This window comes from Microcebus murinus, chromosome 1 (assembly GCF_040939455.1).
Source record: "Microcebus murinus isolate Inina chromosome 1, M.murinus_Inina_mat1.0, whole genome shotgun sequence".
In the NCBI taxonomy this organism is placed as follows: domain Eukaryota; kingdom Metazoa; phylum Chordata; class Mammalia; order Primates; family Cheirogaleidae; genus Microcebus; species Microcebus murinus.
In genome coordinates this window covers 52,881,313-52,903,477 of record NC_134104.1, presented here as the reverse complement: position 1 = coordinate 52,903,477, position 22,165 = coordinate 52,881,313, and the positions used below count along the sequence as shown (strand labels likewise).

Sequence of the window (22,165 nt, the reverse complement as noted above, 5' to 3'; positions counted from 1 at the left end):
TTTCTCCATTTTCCAGATAAAGAAAATGGTTGAGTAATTTGTTTATGATCACACAATATGACATATATGGAATTCAAATATCAAATGCTAGATCTGCCTGAGAACACCACTTTCTAATATACCATCGGTTTTCAAAATTTAGTGTGCATCAGAACCCGTGGTGCCTACTCCAAATGCAGATTCTCAGACACCTTCTTTAAAGATGCATTGTTATAACACACCATGTGATGTGATGACTGCCTAGGATCTATACTTAATAAGAGCCTGTTAGCTCTGTTAAGAAGTATCTTCAAATCTACACAACTAGTTATTGAAAACTTCCTACTCAAGAAAAATAAAAAAAATCATATATCTTTACAATAAATTAGTATTCAATTGTCTTTTTTATCTGGCTGTAAACTAGAGTAGTTCCAAACTACTATAGTCCTTACACTCTTACTAAAAAGGCTTTTAGGTAATATATTCCAGAAGCATGTAGCAAGGATTCTCGCTAAATTTGAAAGTGGTAAAACATAAGCCTACTTCACTGAATTAATCCTAAAATTTATCATCCAAACTGGGACACTTTTGAGGGTGAAAAGGGGGACTATTAATAATGATGTAAAGATAACATCCCAAGCCAACCATAGTAGGAAAAACTTTTCTTACCATGCTCTACTACTATTATGTATTTTTACACTATTAATGCCATATTCCTAGTCCAAAACAATCAGTGGGTTTGCCATGGGTTTAATTTTCTTAATTGGAAGAATATTGTTTAAAAGGAAGAAAATACTACTTTTCTTGTGTGTACAGAGTCAACCTAAAATGAGATGTAGTTGTGAAGAGAACACCAGTGAAACGACTGAAGACCTGCTTTCAGATCCCGGAATACCACTTTGTAGTTATGACCTTGGACCTTGGATCCCATGAGCTCTGGCATTCTGTGATTCCAAGAAAGACATCCTTGGCATTTTGTAACTCTCAGGTTCATCATCTGTAGAATAAGGATAATAATACCCACTTCAGAGTTATTCATGGATAAGTAAGGTACTAAGCACATTTGACGGTGTCCTGTAAAACCTAATCTGTTATACCATGGGCAATAAATATGAAGGAAAACATTATATTGCCTCTTAACAGTAGCTGTAGTGATATTACTGGATACCTGAAGATGGTTTTTGATATAAATATTGGTATTTTAAGAGCTCTCTGGTCCTCACTGGATTTCTTGGTAGGATAGAGTGTTCTGCATCATCCCTCAGTAGCCACAGGCATGACAGCAATCACTGTTTGTGGGAGAATGATTGTTACAGTGTCTTTATTGTAATTATACATTAAAAAGGAAAAAAAACTAATCCCATTACTTTCAGTACTATAAAACTAGACTTGACTTTCAGGAGCACTGTCCTAGGACATTCTCACTACGAGCCAGCCGTTGAAGTCCTCTGGCCCCATCCTTGGAGCTAAGCATGGCAGGTTAACACCAATACCACCTTACAGCATGAGTGTGTGGAGCAAGCCTGTGATGGAGCCATCAGGACCCTCGAGTACTGGTACTGTCCTAGTCACTATCTAGCCACCTGTAGAAGGAGAGGACAGATTAGATGATTATGAAGGATCCCATGAACTCTGGCATTCTATGATTCCAAGAAAGGCATCCTTGGCATTTTGTAAGTCTCAATGACTAACTTCTTAAATATTTTCCTTTACATTTCCCTGTTCTTTCTCAAAACAGAAGAAAAAGTTTAAGCAAAATTTAACAGAAATAGACAGCTGAAGCCGAGATTTAAAGTAGTTTGAGAATACATTTACAATGAAATACACAGATAAAATAGTTGTTCCATTAAAAAACATTTATTCTTTTCAACATGAAAATGAAAATTGCAGTTATAAACATGAACAAGAAACATTTGTTTTACAAGGTAACTTGCTTTATGACCATGACCTTATGGTACTAGACGAGATGATGATTACAGGCCCTATAAGTTCTAAGTTCTACAATTCTGAGACATTCTTGGCATTTTACATGTCAGAATTACTGCCATCTTTTTTTGGATATTTTCCCTCACATTTGCCAGTCCATTCTCATTATAGAAGAAAATGTTTAGCATACAATTACAGAAACAGAAGTTTTAAATAGAGATTTAAAGTAACTTCAAAATACATTTACAGTGAAATATACAGATAAAATAGTTGCTGAGTCAGGAAACATTCTTTTCAATATAATGAAGTGGAGACAATGACTATGAACCAAGGAACATGTGTCTTACAAGGTAACTCTGAATTCTTTTAATTTTGAAACTAGAGACATGTACACACTTACAGAATTTATACAATACTATATTCAAAATAGGTTTTTAACCTCTAAGAATGAATTCTCAGTAATAAGCTTTAGATATGCAACTTAGCCTATTGGATATCAACTTTATCACAATAAGCAACCACATACAAATAGTTTCCTCACATCCCCAGAGCAAGAAAGTAAAATAAGACACTATTAAAGTAAAAAAATAAAAATAAAAACCTCTCCAAAGTGCAAATGATTAAAGTCCAAAGAACATATTTACAAATAAACATAAGATTTCAATTATTCAACTGAGCAAGTGACTTAATTTGTATATTAACTCCTTTTTTTACTATTTCCTGATTCCTGACTGTGGGAAGTTTGGCTTGGTTTTTTGTTTGTTTTGAGACAGGGTCTTTCTCTGTTGCCTGGGTTAGAGTACAGTGACATCATCAGAGCTTACTGCAACATCAAATTCATGGTTTCAAGCAATCTTCCTGCCTCAGCTACCCGAGTAGCTAGGACTGCAAGTGTGCACCACCACAGCTGACTAATTTTTAAATTTTTTTGTAGAGATGGGGTCTTGCTATGTTGCCCAGGCTGTTCCCGAACTCCTAGTTTCAAATGACCTCCCTCCAAAGTGCTGGGATTACAGGTATGAGCCACTGTGCCCAGCCTGATTCTGGCAATATTTATTCTGCACCTACTATGCAAGACATTAGGAACATAAATAAAGATCAGATAAGGTCTAGTGGTGTGCTGGTAAATGTTTAATAATCAGCTCTTTAAAGGAAGATAATCTTTATTACTGCATTTACCAACTGCTATGGTGTCAAAACTTCTACTCTGGCAGATTTCAAACTACTGCTAATTTAACAACTGGCCCACAAAATTCCTGAAACTAACAATCATCTCTCACAAGCCATTGTAAGTCAGCTCTAACACACCACTGTAGGAAGTCCACCCTCTCAAGTAGCTCATAATCTCTTCATGGGTACATATTTTAGAGGACAGAAAAGAATGGGGAAAATGGAGATAAAATTTAAATACTTCAATTATATTTTTTGTAGGTAGTTTTAAAAGTTAAAAGGAATATTAAAATCTGTGTCATTTTCTTATTTCTCCTCTTTACTATCCCCCTTTTTTCATAAATTGATTCTAGGAAATCTTAAGGGAAAGTAAAAGATGAGTGGAATAAGAAGAAAAAAAGACAAGCTAAGACATCCTAAGAAATATACTAATAGTTATGTTTACATTAGGAGAAAAAAGCCACTAAGAGCAAATATAACTATTAAAATTCCATTTTCTTTAAGCCCCTGGAGTTCAGTTCAGAAGTCTTGAAGATCTATCCTGACCTCTTTGGCTGCTACTTTGATGAGATTGGCTAGGTTCTTCAGCACTACACTAAAGAGCATACAGGTTCACAACATTCACACAAATAGCTCATATCTAAATTCTGGAGTCTGAAAACTGATCTTCCTTTGCATAGTCACCTCCCTTGTGTCAGATCTTGGGCAACTGCCGGTTGGGGTGACCAGGGAATTCTTCTGGTAGCAAAACATGAAGTCTGCAGGTTGGGCATGTCCCCTGTTGCATCAACCATGGTCTGATGCACTAAGGAACAAAAAGATTCGTGTCAGTTTCTCAGATTTAGCCCAGCAGAGGCAGCTGTGTCACTCTCTCTATATATACATTAGGGTTACCTACTGACATGTCTTCCAGTCCCTTACCCTATGGACTGTCAAGCCAACTGCTACAACCATGGCACTTTCTTTGTGGTTTGTTGAGCAATATAGCTGGTAATACCTTTTTTTTTTTTTTTTTTTGAGATAGGGTCTTGCTCTCTTGCCCAGGCTAGAAGTACAGTGTCATCATTATAACTTACAGCAACAAACTCCTGGGCTCAATTGATCCTCCTGCCTCAGAATCTGAGTAGCTGGGACTACAGGTGCATACCACCACGCTCAACTAATTTTTTTTTCTTTGCAGAGATTAGGTCTCACTGTATTGCCCAGGCTGGTCTCAAACTCCTGGCCTCAAGTGACCTGCTTGCCTTGGCCTCCCAAAGTGCTGGGATTACTGATAAGAGCTACTGCACCTGGCCTACCTGGTAATACCTTTTAGCCAGTTTAAACTATTAGGATTCTTCTCCCAACCCCAATTTTCAAGATGACTAGCAATTCTTCCTGACAAGGAAATTGGGGAAACTTGCTATATTCTCTTTAGTTTATTATATATTCTTATTTATAATTCAGAAAAAGTCAGAAGTAAACATATAAAAGTCACCAATACCTTATATCAAGTACTTATGGTGTTCTGAGGTTAAAATTCCTAGATAATGAATATACTTCTCAGATTATTTTCTTTGGTGACAATGGTAGTATCTTTGGCCATGAACTAGTTATTAAGTCACTTGCTTGAATATTGACCCTCCAAAAACAAATAATTTTTACCTGTCTGAATAATGGAGAGCCAGGTCAGATGAGAGGATTAAGGATGGGTACTATATGTGAGGCCCACTAACTCCAATCCTAAAAAGTAACCTGAATGAATTATGTGCTTTCTATTCAATAAGCAATGGCAAAGAATAAATTGTTTTGTTAAACATGTATTTTCTAAATTGTCAGGAACTTAAAAACTTCAAATAGGAAAGTCAGTGGCTAAGTATCTTTCCTGAAGACCTTTTGGGATTAGGCATTTTGTATATCTCTCTTCATATCAGATAAGATGCAATATATAATTCTGTAGCAGGTACCACATGTTATGTCTTTGAAATGATGTTTTACAAACATGGTTTGACTGGCTATTGTTCACTTCCCCAAAAAGCCGTTCTTGTGTAAGATGATCTTTTCCTGTGTCAAATTACATCTCTGCAACAAAGGATTTGGATCACAAATTATATAACAATAGCAACTGCAAGGTAACAACACCAGGAGTTAATCCACATAAATGCCGAGAATCAACAAAAGATATGCTGGCCTCACATTTGCTAACATCAAAACTGAAGCCTGAGCATCTTCAAAAGCAAATTTTGGAGCCTGAACAGACTGCTAAGATAAGTCTTATGCTTTATAATAATAGGGAGCCATCATTAATTATGGACAAAGGACACCATGTGATATTTATAGTATGCCAAGGTGAAGTGTCACTGTTGCTAGTTCTGCCACTAACCTACCATGTCAATCAACATTTCTCCCAGTTCTATGCAGGGGAACTGCCTACTGTGTAGCATTTAAATATCTACATTGTCTTCTTCTCCTGTAAGGTGTTATGGAAATCTGAGAAAGCATAATGAAATCCATGGCTATGTATGGGAAAGGTGAAAATGTTTCTGTGTTGTACCCAAAAGTGCAGTTATACCCAGTGGAACTCATGACACAACAGTGGAAGATGATGCATGTATGTGATTTTAAGTAAGGTGGTATGACTCTCACTTAGCTGATCAGTGATAAAGCATTAAAGGAGAAATTTAAAGGGTTACCTGAGAGTGGAATTTGTGAGCACAAGGCAAAACTGAAAGGTTTTCTGGAGATAGATTCTCATGACAGATCACACAAGGTTCTTCTTCCTCCTCCTCTTCCTCCTAGGGAAATATATATAATGTTAAATTTAGCTCATTTTTTTTCCTCCAAAATCTAAATGTGTTCAGAATCAACAATTTTATTCTTACCAAATTACTGGCTCCTTCCCATGTGGCAGAACCTTGTGAACTGAGGGGCCTCCAGGATGGTTTTGGAGGCTGGGTAGCATTAGGCTGTGATGGAGAATGGCTAGGTGAAACACAATTACCATTTGCCACAGATTTTCCTTGACTCTGAAAATAAGAATATAATAATTTTTTAGAAACATTGTAAAATAGTAAGAATAGAATAGCACAGAAAGTGGTATAGCAAGATTTAGTTAAAATGATCATATTTGTAAGAAATCTTGAAATAAAATGTTGGCAATCCTTATATACTCAGAGCTAGGTAAAGACAAAAATAGCTCTGGATGTCCTTTTAATTAAAATATATGTTTCCAGAAAAATAGGAAAAAATGTCTGTCTTTGGAAGCCAAAGAAACCTAGAGTAAATTGCAAGGGGGCCAGTTCTATTCTAGAATAATCAGATAATAGATATTTCCAAAAGATTTCCTATATCATTTGTCAAAGTTGTTGAATTATTTACTGTTAACAGATGATTTAATATGATTAAAAGTTACTGATTTTCTGAACATGTTAAGAAGATAATTAAAACTGCTAACTACTAGAGAGAGAGCAGAAGGAGAGTGTTGGCTTTTTTTTTCTTTCTTTTTTACCTGAGATCTCTTCGGTTCAATAAGTTGGGAAATCTTGTAAACAATTTCATCAAATGTCAGTCCAGATAAGGACTTCCCATGAGCATCCTTCAATTTTCGTAATAAATCTGTAAGCTCCTTTCTGGAAGAAATCAAGGAAACAGCAGTGGTGATTTTTCCTATTGCCTTGAGGATGTGCCCTCCAAAGGAGATATAAAATCCTATCATGATTCATGTGTAGCATATAGATGTAACTTTTGATCTTTAATCTAAAAAAATAATCACAGGCCCATCTTAATTTATCTTCAACCAAAATGAAAACTCCGAATTGAGTTCATTAATGATACTTAATGTATTCATGAGTGATAAAGTTTAGCATTTATTTTTTTCTAAAAAGAAACTTTAACTTTGTTTTTCAGAGCTCACTATGAGAAAATTGAGTTTATCTACTTGTTTATGCACTGAACTCTTTATTATCACATTTCTCAAATATTCTCTTATTCAGGACTAAAATATTCCTTCTTAACTATGTTGCTACTGGTTTCTTTCTTCTTTAGCAGTGTTAATAGTTTTACTTTTATAAAACTCATGAACAGAAAATAAAGATTAAAAAGAACAGAAAAGCAAAGGTTAAAAGATACATTAAGTACATGATAAGGGAATCTATAATTATTTTAATTGATATGTTCTTTTTCAGTTCCCACAATCCACTAACTCAAAGCCTATGTCTACATTTTTATAGAACAAAGTAGGATGAAATATTTTTCTTTCTCAAATGAATTGTCATGACATCAGCCTTATACAACTACTTTTGATTTACAATTTATTCTTTTATATATATTTATAACAACTGCACTAAAGTTCTATTTTTATTATGTATTTACTATTATGAAATTTATAAGACCATAATCTAATCCTAAAGTATGACAGTGTATATATTAAATAAATGTGTTGGTCTTCAAATGAAAATACTGGTGAAAACTAGATTTCCTTAGATAGGATAGAGACAAAAGAAACTTCATTTGTGTAGGGGTAGAATTAAATATCTTTCTGCTAAAATCAGATAGTGAAAAGCACAGTGAGATTATCATTTCTTGCGTTTTACTGTGTTCCCTACCAAAAAAAACTACACAGGTCCTCAATAAAATTAAGGAAATAGGAAACTAAAACCTGGAGATCTTTGGGCTTATGTAGCATATAATCAACTTAAAATTCACTTTGAAAATAGGTCATTAAGATAATTATTGCAGCTGGTGGCATTAAAATTGGATAGGTTTAAAACTAGTTGCACTTTCAGTAAATGAGCCATCTAAATTTAAAAGTTATTCTCTAAAGAATTAAGACTAATAACTTTAATGAAAAAATTTAGCATTTCCACTGAACATTATACCTTCTTGGTAAATTTCATTCTCTTTACTAAGGTAAGAAGTATCTGTACTTTGTGTGCGTGTGTTATGTTTCTCTGAAACGTTTCATTGCCATATTATGGCTATGGAAACTGTAGAATATGATCTGTACTCACCACTGAATTAAAACTAAGGTACCTGGTCTGTTGTGGAAAGGCGGTTTTCAGCCTGTCTGTAATCCTCTCCCAATTCATCATAGAGGGATCACTTCCCAGACCTGCATTGGGAGGCACAGCCTCTGCCACAGGAGCGGGCATAGTCCAGGCTATGCCAGTCATCTGTAAGGGGCACAAAGTTATAAATCATCAGCTTCAATTATTAAGAAGTGATTTTCTATGCCACCATGACATTTCCACACCTCATAAAATGGGTAGAATGAAGAAAAATACTGACATATATGTTCCTCCTTTTAGAGTTTTTTCTTAACTAATGCAAATAATATTTCTAATTGTTTGTAACTATTTTTAACTTATTCCAGAAAAACATGAAGGCTGTTTATTGCTGTATTTTTTTAACAGTAAAAAGCTGAAAATAATCCAGGGTTTAATATTAGAAAAATGAATAAATTATGGCACATCTAATCAAATTCTAAAAATTAGATCCATTATGTCTGGGCATGAGAGATAACCACAAAATATTTTTTTCTTAAAGTTTGTGACACAGTGTCTATGGTATGACTCCTTTTATATTAAAATTTTTTTAATGCAATATATATATATGTCTAAGTTATATAACAATCTGTAAACAGTGATTATTTCCTAGGGATTCAATTGTAATTATGCTTTCTAGCTTGTATATTTCTATAATATATTATTTGCTTTTTTATAATTAGCACATACACTTTTATAATTAGAAAATAAAGTTAAATTTTCAAACAACTAAATAAAGATGGGACTACTACTAGAATTGCTCTGTCCAATGTCTCATGAATGTTATAGACAAAGGTGGTATAGAAGCTGTAGTGACATCTCTGAACCATGAAACCAGTTTTCCTCATATTTTATGATAGTTCCTTCTTAGAACCATGGAGATTCTAATTAATTAAAATATCAATAAGTGAATTTTTTGGAGTGCTAATCTGATGACTAAATAATTATATACATGGCATCTTTTACCTATGACTCTGTGGGTTATTTTCAAATATCAGTAAGATTATTTATAAAAAATTGGAAACTTAACAGTCATTGGAATAACTTATGCAAAGCCTAATAAGTGAGAGGAACAGAATACTGCCCAGAAATCTGAATTTTCCTCAATATTAAGCTTTCTCTGAGTAATCAGAAAGTAATTTTATTAGAATATTAGGTATTTTAATGTTTTATAGTTCCTTATAGAATAATAGACAAGTAAAATGCATAAGTAACCTATAATATCATGGTGAAAAAAGATATAGTACTTATTTAAAAAGTTAAGGCCTTTATACATATTTGTTTGTAGATGGGTAGAATGTACAAAAATGAGCAGAGTCCATCTGATATGACTATAAAAAAGGAAGAGAAACAATTAAGTGGGCTTAGATGTACTCATAGGAAAGTCAAGATTAGAGAATTTTACATTAATTATATCTAACATCACTATTTGGAAGAAGATTTTTCTTTTTTTTTTTTTTTGAGACAGAGTCTCGCTTTGTTGTCCAGGCTAGAGTGAGTGCCGTGGCGTCAGCCTAGCTCACAGCAACCTCAAACTCCTGGGCTCGAGCGATCCTTCTGCCTCAGCCTCCCGAGTAGCTGGGACTACAGGCATGCGCCACCATGCCCGGCTAATTTTTTATATACATATCAGTTGGCCAATTAGTTTCTTTCTATTTATAGTAGAGACGGGGTTTCGCTCTTGCTCAGGCTGGTTTTGAACTCCTGACCTTGAGCAATCCGCCAGCCTCAGCCTCCCAGAGAGCTAGGATTACAGGCGTGAGCCACCACGCCCGGCTAAGATTTTTCTTTTAACAAAAGTTTATCTTAGCCAAAATTACAACCAATAATTCTATTTAATTTTAAATTTCTTTATTTCTTCAGGTTTGGATAAAGCTTATCTAGCTATCTGTAGGTGGGAAGATTTATAATTTTACAGTATATGTTCCAAGATGATGCTATTTATATTGTCTATTTATAGATATAGTTGAAACACTGTCCTATGTGTGCGTGCGCGTGTGTGTATGTGTAAATAAAATTTTTCTTTAGCTTTGTGGTATCATTTAGTTTGTTGTGACTTGGCTTCTTTGCTTTTCAATTTTCCCATAACCATGCTAAAAGTAATCTATTAAAAAATATCAAGTTACTCTGCATCGTTGCCTGTTATAAAGCAAAGCTGTAATTTAAAAGACTCTCTAGTATAGAAATATATTTATCTCTGTATCCCCAAACTATGCTAATATCAGTTAAATAATATATGTAATACCCTTAGCAAAATGCTTCATGGGAAGTATTTATTCAATTATCATCATCACTACCATCACTCATCATTATCCATACCAAATAAATGAATAAAGAGAAGATATTCATTCAGGAAGCCCACTATAGTGATAAAAAATTAGCTCATGTCTTTTTCATTGAAAAAGGTTCTTACCAGGGGGCCTCTAGGTTGGCCAGGTGCAGAAATGACTCCAGGGCAAACTGTAGGCATTTGAGGAACAGTAAGTATGGGTCTAAAGAAAGATTCTTTCACAAGGGGTCTTCCCAAGAACTGCTGCATCTAAATAGAAAAAGTAAAAAGTTAAAACAAAAAACCCATACACATTTATGTATTTACATAAGCAATGATCTAAATGTATATCAGAACATTAGGTAAATGTATGAATATCTTAAAAAGTAAAGAGCAATATCAATATACCAGAAAGAGCATTACAAAAGAGTAAAAAAATGCATTCTATAAAGTCCCACTTTTCTCTACCTAGCTGGGCAACCTTGGATGACAAGCTCCTAATCTATAAAATGAGAGGGTTAGGTGGGGTAATCTTTTTATGTTGCCTCCCAACCCTCCCAACTGTAACAATATAGAACTATGCAAATGGGATTCTCAGTGACTGCTGTCTATGTTGGTGAACACTACTGATACTCAGAAATTTCACAAAAGAACTCAAAGTTATCCATAGAAAATATTTCTTTATTATGTACTGGAGACACCACTTGATGAAATTTCAACTTCATGTTTAGCTCCAAGAAAGTAGAAGGATGAAGTGGGATAGACCTTAGGGATAAACTCTCCTACAGTGACTTATAGATATACTTGTTGGTGTTATTGTACTTCCCAGGGGGTTGTGGATAACTAGACCTCATTAGCACCTATGGATAGGAAAAATACCTTGTTGACTGAAGTACAGAAGAGGACAGATTTACTGAACACATACCATGTGCCAGGCCTGACATAAAGCAGTTCAATAACAATCTAAGTACAAACATGAACAATATCAACATAGCTCTAAATGACAATCCTAAAATTACCATTTGAAAAATAAATGGGGAACTTTTATAATGGATGGATTGGGTTGACATTTGATTCTTAACATCACTCAAGAAGAGACATTATATTCCTTCTAGGCAAGAAAAAAGACATTTTGAGACAACTGGGGAAATACAAATTTTAACTATATTTTAGATATTATAAGTACTTATAATTTTCTTAGGTAAGATAATGGTGTTATGACTATATCTAATAAGAGTTTCTCATCTTTTAGGATATATCCTAAAGTAAAAATAGATACAATTACATGATATCTGGGGTTTGCTTTAACATATTCAGGTAGAGAGGAAGAAGGGGATAATATAAATCAAGACTGAAAAAATGTTGATAATATTGAAGTGACTCAGGTTTGTAGAGGTTGATTACACTATTTTTATATATGTTTCAAGTTTTTATAATGTAAAGTTTTTAAAGATTAAATAAATGGTGGGTACTGAGTCAACAGCCTGCCCTCTGAGAACTATTACTTAACACTTTTTAAATTTCTACTTTTAATTGACACATAATAATTGTACATATTTATGGAGTATAATGTGATATTTTGATACATGTATACATTGTATAATGATCAAATAAGGGTAATTAACATATCCATCAACTCAAACATTTATTATTTCTTTGTTGTTGGAATATGCTCTTCTAGCTATTTTGATATCTATATAATACCTTATTGTTACCTATAGTCACCCTACTATGCAACAGAACACCAGAACTTATTCTTACTTCTAATTGTAACTTTGTGCCCAAAGACCAACCTCTCTCCCTTCTCTCTACCCTTCTCAGTCTTGGTAAATAGTGTTCTATTCATTTGTTCTATAAGATCAACCTTTTTTAGACTCCACATATGAGTCAGATCATGCAGTATTTGTCTTTCTGTGCCTGGCTTATTTCACATAACATAATATCCTCCAGGCTTATCATGTTATTGCAAATGACAGGATTTCATTTTTTATGGCTGCATAGTATTCCATTGTATATTTATGTCACATTTTCTTTATCTATTCAATCTTTATGGAGACTTAGGTTGTTTTCATATCTCAGCAATTGTGAATAATGCTGCAATGAACACAGGAATGCAGATATCTCTTTAAGATATTAAGTTCATTTCCTTTGTATATATATCAGTAGTGAAATTGTTGGATCACATGGTAGCTCTATTTTTAATTATTTTAGGAACTGTTATACTGTTTTCAATAATAGCTATATTAAATTACATTCCCACCAACAGTGTATGAGGGCTCCCTTTTCTCTACATCTTTGCTAACATTTGATATGTTTTGTCACTTTAATAGTAGTCATTCTAACTGAAGTGAGGTGATATCTCACTGTGGTTTTTATTTGCATTTCCCTGAATTCTTCCCATCCATGACCATGGGATATCTTTTCATTTATATGTGTTCTTCTCAATTTCTTTCATCAGTATTTTATAGTTTAAACAATACAGTGATCTTTTAACTCCTTGGTTAAATTTAGTTTCAGGTATTTCTTTTTGGTAGCTATTGTATATGGGATTGTTTTCTTGAGTTCACTATTAGCATACAGAAATGCTACTAGTTTTTATATGTCAACTTTGTATTTTGCAACTTTACAGAATTCATGTATTAGTTCCAGGAGTTTTTTGGTGGAATCTTTGGGATTTTCTATATGTAAGATCATGTTGTCTGCAAACTGGGACAATATGACTTCCTCTTTTCCAATCTAGATGCCTTTTATTTCTTTCTCTTGCCTAACTACTCCGGCTAGGGCTTCCAATACTATACTGCATATAAGTGGGCATCCTTGACTTGTTCTAGATCTTAATGGAAAAGCCTTCAACTATTTGTCATATATGGCCTTATTGTGTTGAGGTATATACCTTCTATACCTAATTTGTTGGCAGTTTTTATCATGAAGCAATGTTGAATTTTGTCAAACATTTTCTGCATCTTTTGAAATGATCATATGGTTTTCATCCTTCTTTGTGTTGATGCGGTGCACCATATATACTAATTTGTGTATGTTAAACCACCCTTACATCCCTGAAATAAATCCCACCTGATCATTGTGAATGATCTTTTTAACACTTCTTTGAGAATTAAATAGCCAGGGTACAAAAATAAGATATAACGAAACATGTAAAATTACTGGGTTACACTGGGAATGGTCCACATTATGGTAGATTTCTCAAGATGGACTACTGTACATTTTAAGTCTGGTGATCACTCCTTAGAATGCTTGAATCTCAGAGATAGATGAGACTTTAGTGATCAAATCATCTAGTACAATTTCCTAATTTAATCATGGGAAAATCAAAGTCCAAAACAGCTGATTTTCCCAAACCAATATAGTTCTTCAAAAAGTTAACATCTGAACCCAGACCTCTCTAGGGTACTTCTACTGTATAACACCACCTCAAATTATAACCAATAGCACTGTAACATTTCTAGCTATTTTTTTCCCCCTCAATCTCTCTCTTCTAAAGCTTCATGGTCACTAATACTTGCACTTTAACTGCTGTGCTGATCAAGCACAGCAGTGACTCTGGTTAGGAAACACAAAAGATACATGTGTACCCCTCAGGCTGTTAGCAAAGGATGCAAAGGATGAATTACCATACAGCTTAAATGCCAGTAGGTTTTTGTGCTTAACTAAACCTGGGTAAGCCACATCAGACATGAGAAAGTCTGCAAAGGAATTAAAGGTCTAGAGCTGCAGTGCCCCTCCCCAGGTTGCAGATTAATACAGGTCTGTGCCTATTAGGAATTGGGCTACACAGTAGAGGTGAGTGGTGGGAGGGCAAGCAAAGCTTCATCTATATTCACAGCTGCTCCCCATTGCTCACATCACCATCTGAGTACTGCTTCCTGTCAGATCAGTGGTGGCATTAAATTCTCATAGGAGCACAAACCCTACTGTAAACTGCACATGTGAGGGATCTAGGTTGCACACCCCTTGTGAAAGTCTAATGCCTGATGATCTGAGGTGGAGCTGAGCTGGTGATGCTAGCACTGGGAAGCAGCTACAAATACAGTATCATTAGCAGTGAGTTTTAAGTGCACAATAAATGTAATGCGCTTGAATCATCTCAAAACTATCCTCCTTCCCCCGTCTATGGAAAAACTGTCTTCAATGAAAACGGTCCCTGGTGCCAAAAAGGTTGGGGACCGCTAATCTAGAAGATCTGGAGGTCAAGGTTTGACTATGTTTGTCAGTTATGGAGTATAATTGGTAACAGACAACCAAGACTTATGCGGGTCTGGTTCTGGGAAACTCCAAAGAACAACTCTGTATCTAGTTTCACAGTCTCTGGAGCAATATTGTATTTAGAATAATGGGAGAGTTTAACTACAATCTAAGGGCATTATTTTGAATATGGGCAGAAGGTCCAGATATTTAGACATCCTACCAAAAATACGTATTACTGCAGGGATTTCTCTGTCAGCTACTTAACATGTGTCTTATCAGGGTGGTTGGGTAAGATGATGATCCAAGCCTAGAATAATAATGTTCATAAAACAGTGCTCCTATAGAAACTGAATTGACCAAAAATATAAAAGGCAACAGTATCATTCTAAGCTATAGCCCATAGTGTATAATATATAAATTCTTTTAGCTATAGATTCTGCTTTGAAATACACAGCATTAACTCCATCTAATTCATATAATTTTTAAGTTCTTTGTTATATTCAACCATGAGTAGAAATAACATTTTCAGAGCTCTACTACAAGCAGGAGTCCTAATATCAAAAGTCATCTGCCCCCAAATATCTTACACTTTTCTTCTCTTCCTAGCCCCAGATCTGTTATGATAATAAAACTATCACCTAATGATACCCTCTTAAAAGGTCTTTTGGAAAGCTGTGTGATTTTACTGGGTTAGGGTACTATGTTTCCCAGAAGGGTAACATAAATAGTATAGTATAGAGATTAGTTTATCTGATTAAGATCCACTGGCCCCTAACAACAAGCAGAGAAGGGGTATTAAGTGGAAGCTGTCCTTGCTGTTGAAGGCAGAATATAATATAAAACTTAAGGAAAAGAAAGTCTAAAGTAGAAGTGAGGAGGAGTGAAGTCCAGCCTTCCAGGGTATAATGCCAAAATGCTTCAGTCATCTAGTGGTAACATGAGGGCACTGGGAATTCTGAGTATTCACCAGTTATCTTCCATGATGTAGGAGAGACTGATGGGATAAATGAGAGAATATTACTCTATAGACATGTAATGTATCACTAATACCCAGTGATACAATCTACTATCTAGGCCTCAGCTGAGCCGGCCAACTAATTATATCATCTGGTGACTAGCAGGTATAGTCATAATTACAACTGATAATGTGCCTATTCCATTTTGAACGCACACTAAACATGTGTGTGTTCAGTGTTTTATAGCCCTAACAATTTTGTCAAAATGAAGATGGCAATTTTTCAGAATGTCATATTTCTTACCAGTATCTCAGGACTGGGTGGTGGTGGGGGAAGCTGAACTGGAGGCAAGGTACTCAACGCAAACCCTTGCTTTACCTTGTTGATTTGTTCATTGTACTGTGTCTGGTAGAGGAAGAGTAAAAATATTTTAGGGCACAATCAACTTTAAAGAAACAACATATGGGAATACTTGATGTAGTTTTTAATGATACAATATAGAATAGTAGTTCCCAAGCTATGGTCAGAAATAATATTTAAAAAAAGCTTCTGAAATAAAAACAATTATATAGACCACCATCTCCACAAGTAAATAGCTGTATTTTTTTAAATGTTGATTGACAAGAAACACAGACACACAATTTACAGATCCTTGCGATAATCTCCCAAGTGTTTCCATAATTTTCAGCTCTAAAATAGAAACCACTGTTACAAAGTAAAAAAAGTCTAAAGATTCAAGAAGATATAAATAATACACTGGCTAATAAATAGAGAAAAGAAAATGTATTTGTAACAAAGAGATGAACTACTTACATTAATTTTAAAAACTGAAGGAAAAAATTTTAGAGAATTATTAAATATCTACATTTATTTATCTCAAAAGCTATACCTGTAGCTTGTTCTAGCTCCATATATATATTTCATTTTCTTGCATTTTGCCAAAAATGATACTCCAATCCTGAAAGCTTAACAACATGCTTTCAACACATTTTGGCATTGTCCCTATTTTGCTTTATCATATTATTTTGTAAACAAACACACAAGAACTGAAAAATAAAGTCTTATAAAACAAAACATTTAAAAAAACTTCCACATAGAGGACATGTGCTTGGAAGAAAACAAGGATACAGAGTAAGGGGCAGCTCTTTTGAGGCCCAAACTTTGAATAAACCAAACAGAAATGCTAAGCATCACTAAAGGCTGAGTAAGAGTCTGAAGAGAAACAGTTAAAACTACTAAGGAAGTAGCTGGAGAAGTCTACAGTTATTTTAGGCAGCACTTTACAAATAAAACATCATTGTTTTTTTGCTGGTAGTGTTATGAAATCACAAATCAATATTATATATCAACCTTAATATATAAATATAAAAAGATTCTAAAACCAAATTAATAAATATTCAGTGGGTTATCTCTTTAGATTATCTTTAGCATGGTCCTAATTCTATCAAATCAATAATTAAGAATTTACTATTTTCATTATGTAATAATTATGTAAAAGTTAAGATTAAGAACTAATACAGGCCTTCTTGATCTTCCTTTTAATTCTGTAAATGCACTATTACTCAGACCAAGTCAAGACATTTAGCTTTGGGGCAGAGTAAGCTTTGACATTTTAAGAAAACTAGGTGCGAGGCACAATTTTCGAGTTTATCATTTCCTGGACTAAGGGATCTACAAGACTACATGCATGAGTTTAGGATGATATTTACAATCAACTACATGGAAGTAATTAATCTCAAATTGAAGAAATAAATTTTAATTACTGAAAGAAAAAAACATATTCTTTCTTAAATTTCTCTATTAATTGTTTTTAAAGTTAGATGTCTTCTAACTTTATATCATCCATAACATCCAGCCAATTTACTCTAAATGTACTTCAGCACTTACCCTGAGGAATGCAATCTTGTTTCTAACATCTGTCACAATGGCATTCCAACTATCTACCGCAGCCTTTAACTGAAGTGATTCTAGGTTGCTGATGTAGAAAAGGAGACAAAAGAGAAAGCACTTTCTTTTTATGTAACACTTAGGTTTTCAAAAATTCCATTATGTTTTCTAGCACTGTGGTCCCCAACCCCCCAGCCATGGACATGTTAGGAACATGGATGCACAGCAGGAAGTGAACAGCAGGTGAGTGAGTGAAGCTTCAACTGCATTTACAGCCACTCCCCATCACTTGCATCACCACCTGAGCTCCACCTTCTGTCAGATCAGGGGTGGCTGATATTAGATTCTCATAGGAGTCTGAACCCTGCTGTAAACTGCATATGCAAGGGATCTGGGTTGCCTGCTCATTATGAAAATCTAATGCCTAATGATCTGAGGTGGTGATACTAGGGCTGGGGAGCAGCTGCAAATACAGATTATCATTAGTAGAGAGGTTTGACTGCACAACAAATGTAATGTGCTTGAATCATCTTGAAACCATCCCCCTCACAGGCCCCCGTCTGTGGAAAATTATCTTCCATGAAACCGGTCCTGGTACCAAAAAGGCTGGGGATCCCTGTTCTAGCATACATGTATATAACATAAAACAACAAAATTACCGCATCACCAGCAATTACCTCAAATGGACACAAAGATGTACTGAAGGGCTTGTTATTAAAAATTAAAAACAAAAACTAGTAATATATAAGAATTCTTTTTATCAAGAGCAAATATAATTTATGCTTGTAGAACTCCAAGTTTTTCCTATCTTGGCAATACTTTTTTAAGACATATTATAAAATTTTTGTACAGGAATAATTCCAATGTAGTAGGTAAGCAGAGAAGGCCAAACAGAGATTTGCCTTAGTTATCTAATGCAAGGGCATTCTCAGAAATATTGACCCATCTTGGTAGCACGTTTTGGACTATCTACATATTAACCCTGACATCACAGATCCATGGTTGGCTTATGTAGTTCCTTTGAAAATTAGAAAAACAAATTGCCTCTGGTAGGGAAAATTAGAAGTACCTTTTCTGTGTGAATGAATGAAGTTGCAGCCTTTGTGAAGTGCATAAACTGCATAAACACAGCAGCTCTACCAACCCATGCCCACCAAATTGTTTAAAGTAGGAAGAACTTTGAGTTCTTTAGGGTCTACATCTCTAAAGGAGAGATTTCACACAGTCTTTCAAAAGGTTCTATATGTTATAACATCCCCACTGTAGTATCACCCAGCCCAACAGTTTTACAAGAGATAGACAAGTTATAAGCTAGTATCATCTCATATAAAGAGGCTTCATAATATTCTAATTTATGGAGCACCCTTTCTCCTAGCAAGCAAAGATAGACTGATTACTTACAACAGTACTTCCCTGACCTGAAAGCGTATCTGTACAATCTGAGAATCTTACTAAACATCAGAGACTATGATTCTTCAGAATTAAAGAACAATGGTGATCATTAAAATAATAATCATTTAAAAAAGTGATGATGTCTTAGTCCCAGAGATTCTAATTTAATTAATTCCGGAAGTTTGAATGTATACCCTATAAGATTATAAATTTAAGGAGAATTTTATGCAACCTGTCCAATATTGAAAATACTCTATAATTATCATAAAAGCACAGCTGAAAACTGTCTCGAACATCTGATTTTAGGTGTTAATACTGATTTTTTACTCAATGCATTCCAAAGGTATTTAAAATTAAGCCTTAGAAGGAAAAACAATTAGAAAAAAAGTCTTCCAATTAGAATCCACCTTATTTTGTAAATATCTGGTCTACATGCATTTCTCTGACTGATACTTTTGATCTACTTCGCCATAGAGGAAAGGAAAAATCTTTCAGCAGCTATTACTGCACTCAGTAAACTTCTCAGTGCTCTGGCACAGGCAACAAAGTATAAGCATCAAAGTAACTAAATGACTTTTGAGGTTTAAAAAAAACAAGAGCTTCTTTACACCAAAGACTCTGATGTCATATGTGTAAAACACATCACAGATATGTGAGACACCTTGGAGATACTTGCGAATATCTCTAAGATCAAGATGCATTAAGAAAGAGGGAAAGATTACCTTGCTGCCATGTGAGTCACCCTGGCAAGCTGACTGAGACACTCCTTTTCAGTCTGCTCTAGATGAAGCAAACCAAAATCTCTACGACACTGTAAAAAGTACACCTATGGATTTTTGAGAGAAAGAGAAATATTGAATGTGTCCTTCTTATAAATGAACATTCTCTTCTCAATCATCTCAAGTAAATTTTAAGCTATTTTCAATTTCTTCCAACAGTACCTGGGCTTTTACATTTTCAATTTCTTCCAACAGTACCTGGGCTTTACAAAGCTATTTTGATCAATGTATGTCTACAATTCTAATTTCCATCTTCAATGGTTCCTGGGTTGGTAAACATTCTAGAACATTACTTTTCAAGCTTACACTCATACTGGAATCACCTTACAAACTTTAAAAAAATGATGCCTTGCTCCCAGAGATTCTAATTTCATTGATACTGGATTTAGCCTGGGCATTGGGATTTTTTAAGGCTCTCAGGTAACTCTAACATGCAGCAAAATTTGAGAACACTCAAAAGAAGTCTTGCAATTTTTTTTTCACTGCTGAAAAGGTAATAAAATAATCAGATCATATGGAGACATACAGTCCAATGGGCCTTGGAGATCATCTTGTCCAACATCTCTCCCATAATAGGTTGCCTTTCCACATCACTACTGATGCACAATCATGTAGCCTCTGTTATTTATTACTACTCAATATTGACTAAAAATATACTCTTGGACAACATTAAGTATTAGAAAGTTCTTCCTGCCTAAAATTAATGGAAGCAGAAAGAGGCCTTTTGACCAAAAACAGTGAAAAACAAAGTACACAAAATTGATCTTTGAAGGTAATATGAACTTTTTCTCTTTTTAAAGCTATTGCCCCAACACTATTCTTCATGGATTTTTGATCCTTGGTCCTTGATTCCTTGGTTGTTGAATTCTGGGATGCCAAGTACTCTGCTAGGGAATAGAGCTTACCCATGACAGAAGTGGGAGGGTTTGTAATGCTTTTAATGTCAGCAAGCTCTCTAAAAATGTTAATCTTACTGTATTATCAAGTTTGGTTATCTATTAACAAAAATTACATACACACATACAATCATATTTCTTTTGAGAGACCCCAGCTGTGGTATTCTAGAATAACTTAGAAGAAATTGGGTGACTATGAGAATCTGCACAATTTAGACACTAAGTTGATTTTTGACATTGGGGTATATGATGTGTATGCATTTTTGGAAGATCTGTATAGGACGGAGTAGACAAAGAAGATACTATGGCAGCAGTAAAATGTTACTCTTAGAAGTTCTGCTTAGTGACCCGGTTTCATGAGAATTTTCCCAAGATGTCTGTATTTGCTGTAGCTACTGCAACATACCAATTTCTTAGAGTCACCAGAGTAAAACAACACAAGGTCATCAATACTGAAGTACTTTCATGCACAATATGCCAATTAGTCAAAAAAAGCACAAGACTTTGAGCTATGTTTTCCTGGCTGGACCTAAGATGTCTTATTTCTGTTTATTCAAAAACCATCTTTTAAAAATTCTTTAGTATTATTAGTATAAAATAAAACTTCCCCCTCTCACTCCATGCCCATCTCCTCACCCCCCCTTTTATTTACCTCAGCTGTTAAAGCTCTGCTAGTTTCTGCATTCAGTTTGCTTACATATGTTTTCATTGTACTTTCCAGATTATGTTTCTCCATTTCCCACTGAGATCTGAAATATATGATCGTTAAAGAGTCAGCAATAAAAAAAAAAAAGAGTCAGCAATATTATAGCAAGGACAACCTTTTTCAGGAGGAAAAAAGATATGTTATACAATTAGTAGGAAATTATTTTTTGGAAAAGTATATAGCACATAAAATAAGAGAAGACATTGATCCACCCTACTATTATTCTTTACTATCAAGAATGCATAAGCCCTAAAGTTGTTGGGATAGAGGTTATAATTTAAAACTTGGCTCTGAAATCAAGTTGTCTGAGGATGAATCTTAGCTCCACAACTTATTAAATGTAAAACATTGGGCAAGTACAAATGACTGAATATTTGTGTCCCACTAAAAATTCATGTGTTGAAATACTAAGCTCCAAGGTGCTGGTATTAGGAGGCAGTGCCATTGGGAGATGATTAGTCATGAGGGTAGAATCCTTATGAATGGAATGAGTGCTCTTATAAAAGAGGCCTGAGAGTTCCCTTGCTTCTGCCACCCTCCACCCCTGCCATGTGAGGTTACAGTGAGATGGTAATCTATGAGGAAGCAGATCCTCACCAGACATTGAATCTATTGGCACCTTGATCTTGGACTTCCCAGCCTCCAGAACCAGAAGAGAAATACATTTCTGTTGTTTATAAGCCACTCAGTAATTGGTATTTTATTATAGCAGTCCAAAAATTATGATAACAAGTTAATTTTTATATACCTCAGTTTCCTCACACATAAAAATGGAGAAAATTATATTGCTTACCTCAAAGAGCTGTTATGAAAATTCATTCAGATAATATACATAAAACACTTTGTGTATGGCACATAAGTACTAAATAAATGTTAGCTATTATCATTATTAATACACTTTACATAACAAAGTTTCTATAAGTTTCTTTGTATCCCAAAAATAGCAATCACATAGGTTTTTATTATCTCTGTCATAAAGTG

The 22,165-nt window shown here is 34.6% G+C and overlaps 1 protein-coding gene across 5 annotated transcripts in view; it reads right to left on the bottom strand.

Annotated features, from left to right (window-relative positions):
- Positions 1 to 1,817: 1,817 nt before the first annotated feature.
- DZIP3 (DAZ interacting zinc finger protein 3) overlaps positions 1,818 to 22,165 on the bottom strand; it is a 94,917-nt gene continuing 74,569 nt past the window's right edge. For all 5 annotated transcript variants that reach the window (XM_012777204.2, XM_012777207.3, XM_076001289.1 and 2 more), the window contains 10 exons: positions 21,131 to 21,227; positions 19,526 to 19,629; positions 17,412 to 17,499; positions 15,828 to 15,929; positions 10,510 to 10,635; positions 8,086 to 8,225; positions 6,563 to 6,683; positions 5,937 to 6,080; positions 5,748 to 5,849; positions 1,818 to 3,880 (listed from right to left, as the gene is read on the bottom strand). In XM_012777204.2, coding sequence (XP_012632658.1) covers positions 3,770 to 3,880; positions 5,748 to 5,849; positions 5,937 to 6,080; positions 6,563 to 6,683; positions 8,086 to 8,225; positions 10,510 to 10,635; positions 15,828 to 15,929; positions 17,412 to 17,499; positions 19,526 to 19,629; positions 21,131 to 21,227 — 1,135 coding nt within the window. In that variant the 3' untranslated portion in view covers positions 1,818 to 3,769. The remainder of the gene's footprint in view (positions 3,881 to 5,747; positions 5,850 to 5,936; positions 6,081 to 6,562; positions 6,684 to 8,085; positions 8,226 to 10,509; positions 10,636 to 15,827; positions 15,930 to 17,411; positions 17,500 to 19,525; positions 19,630 to 21,130; positions 21,228 to 22,165) is intronic.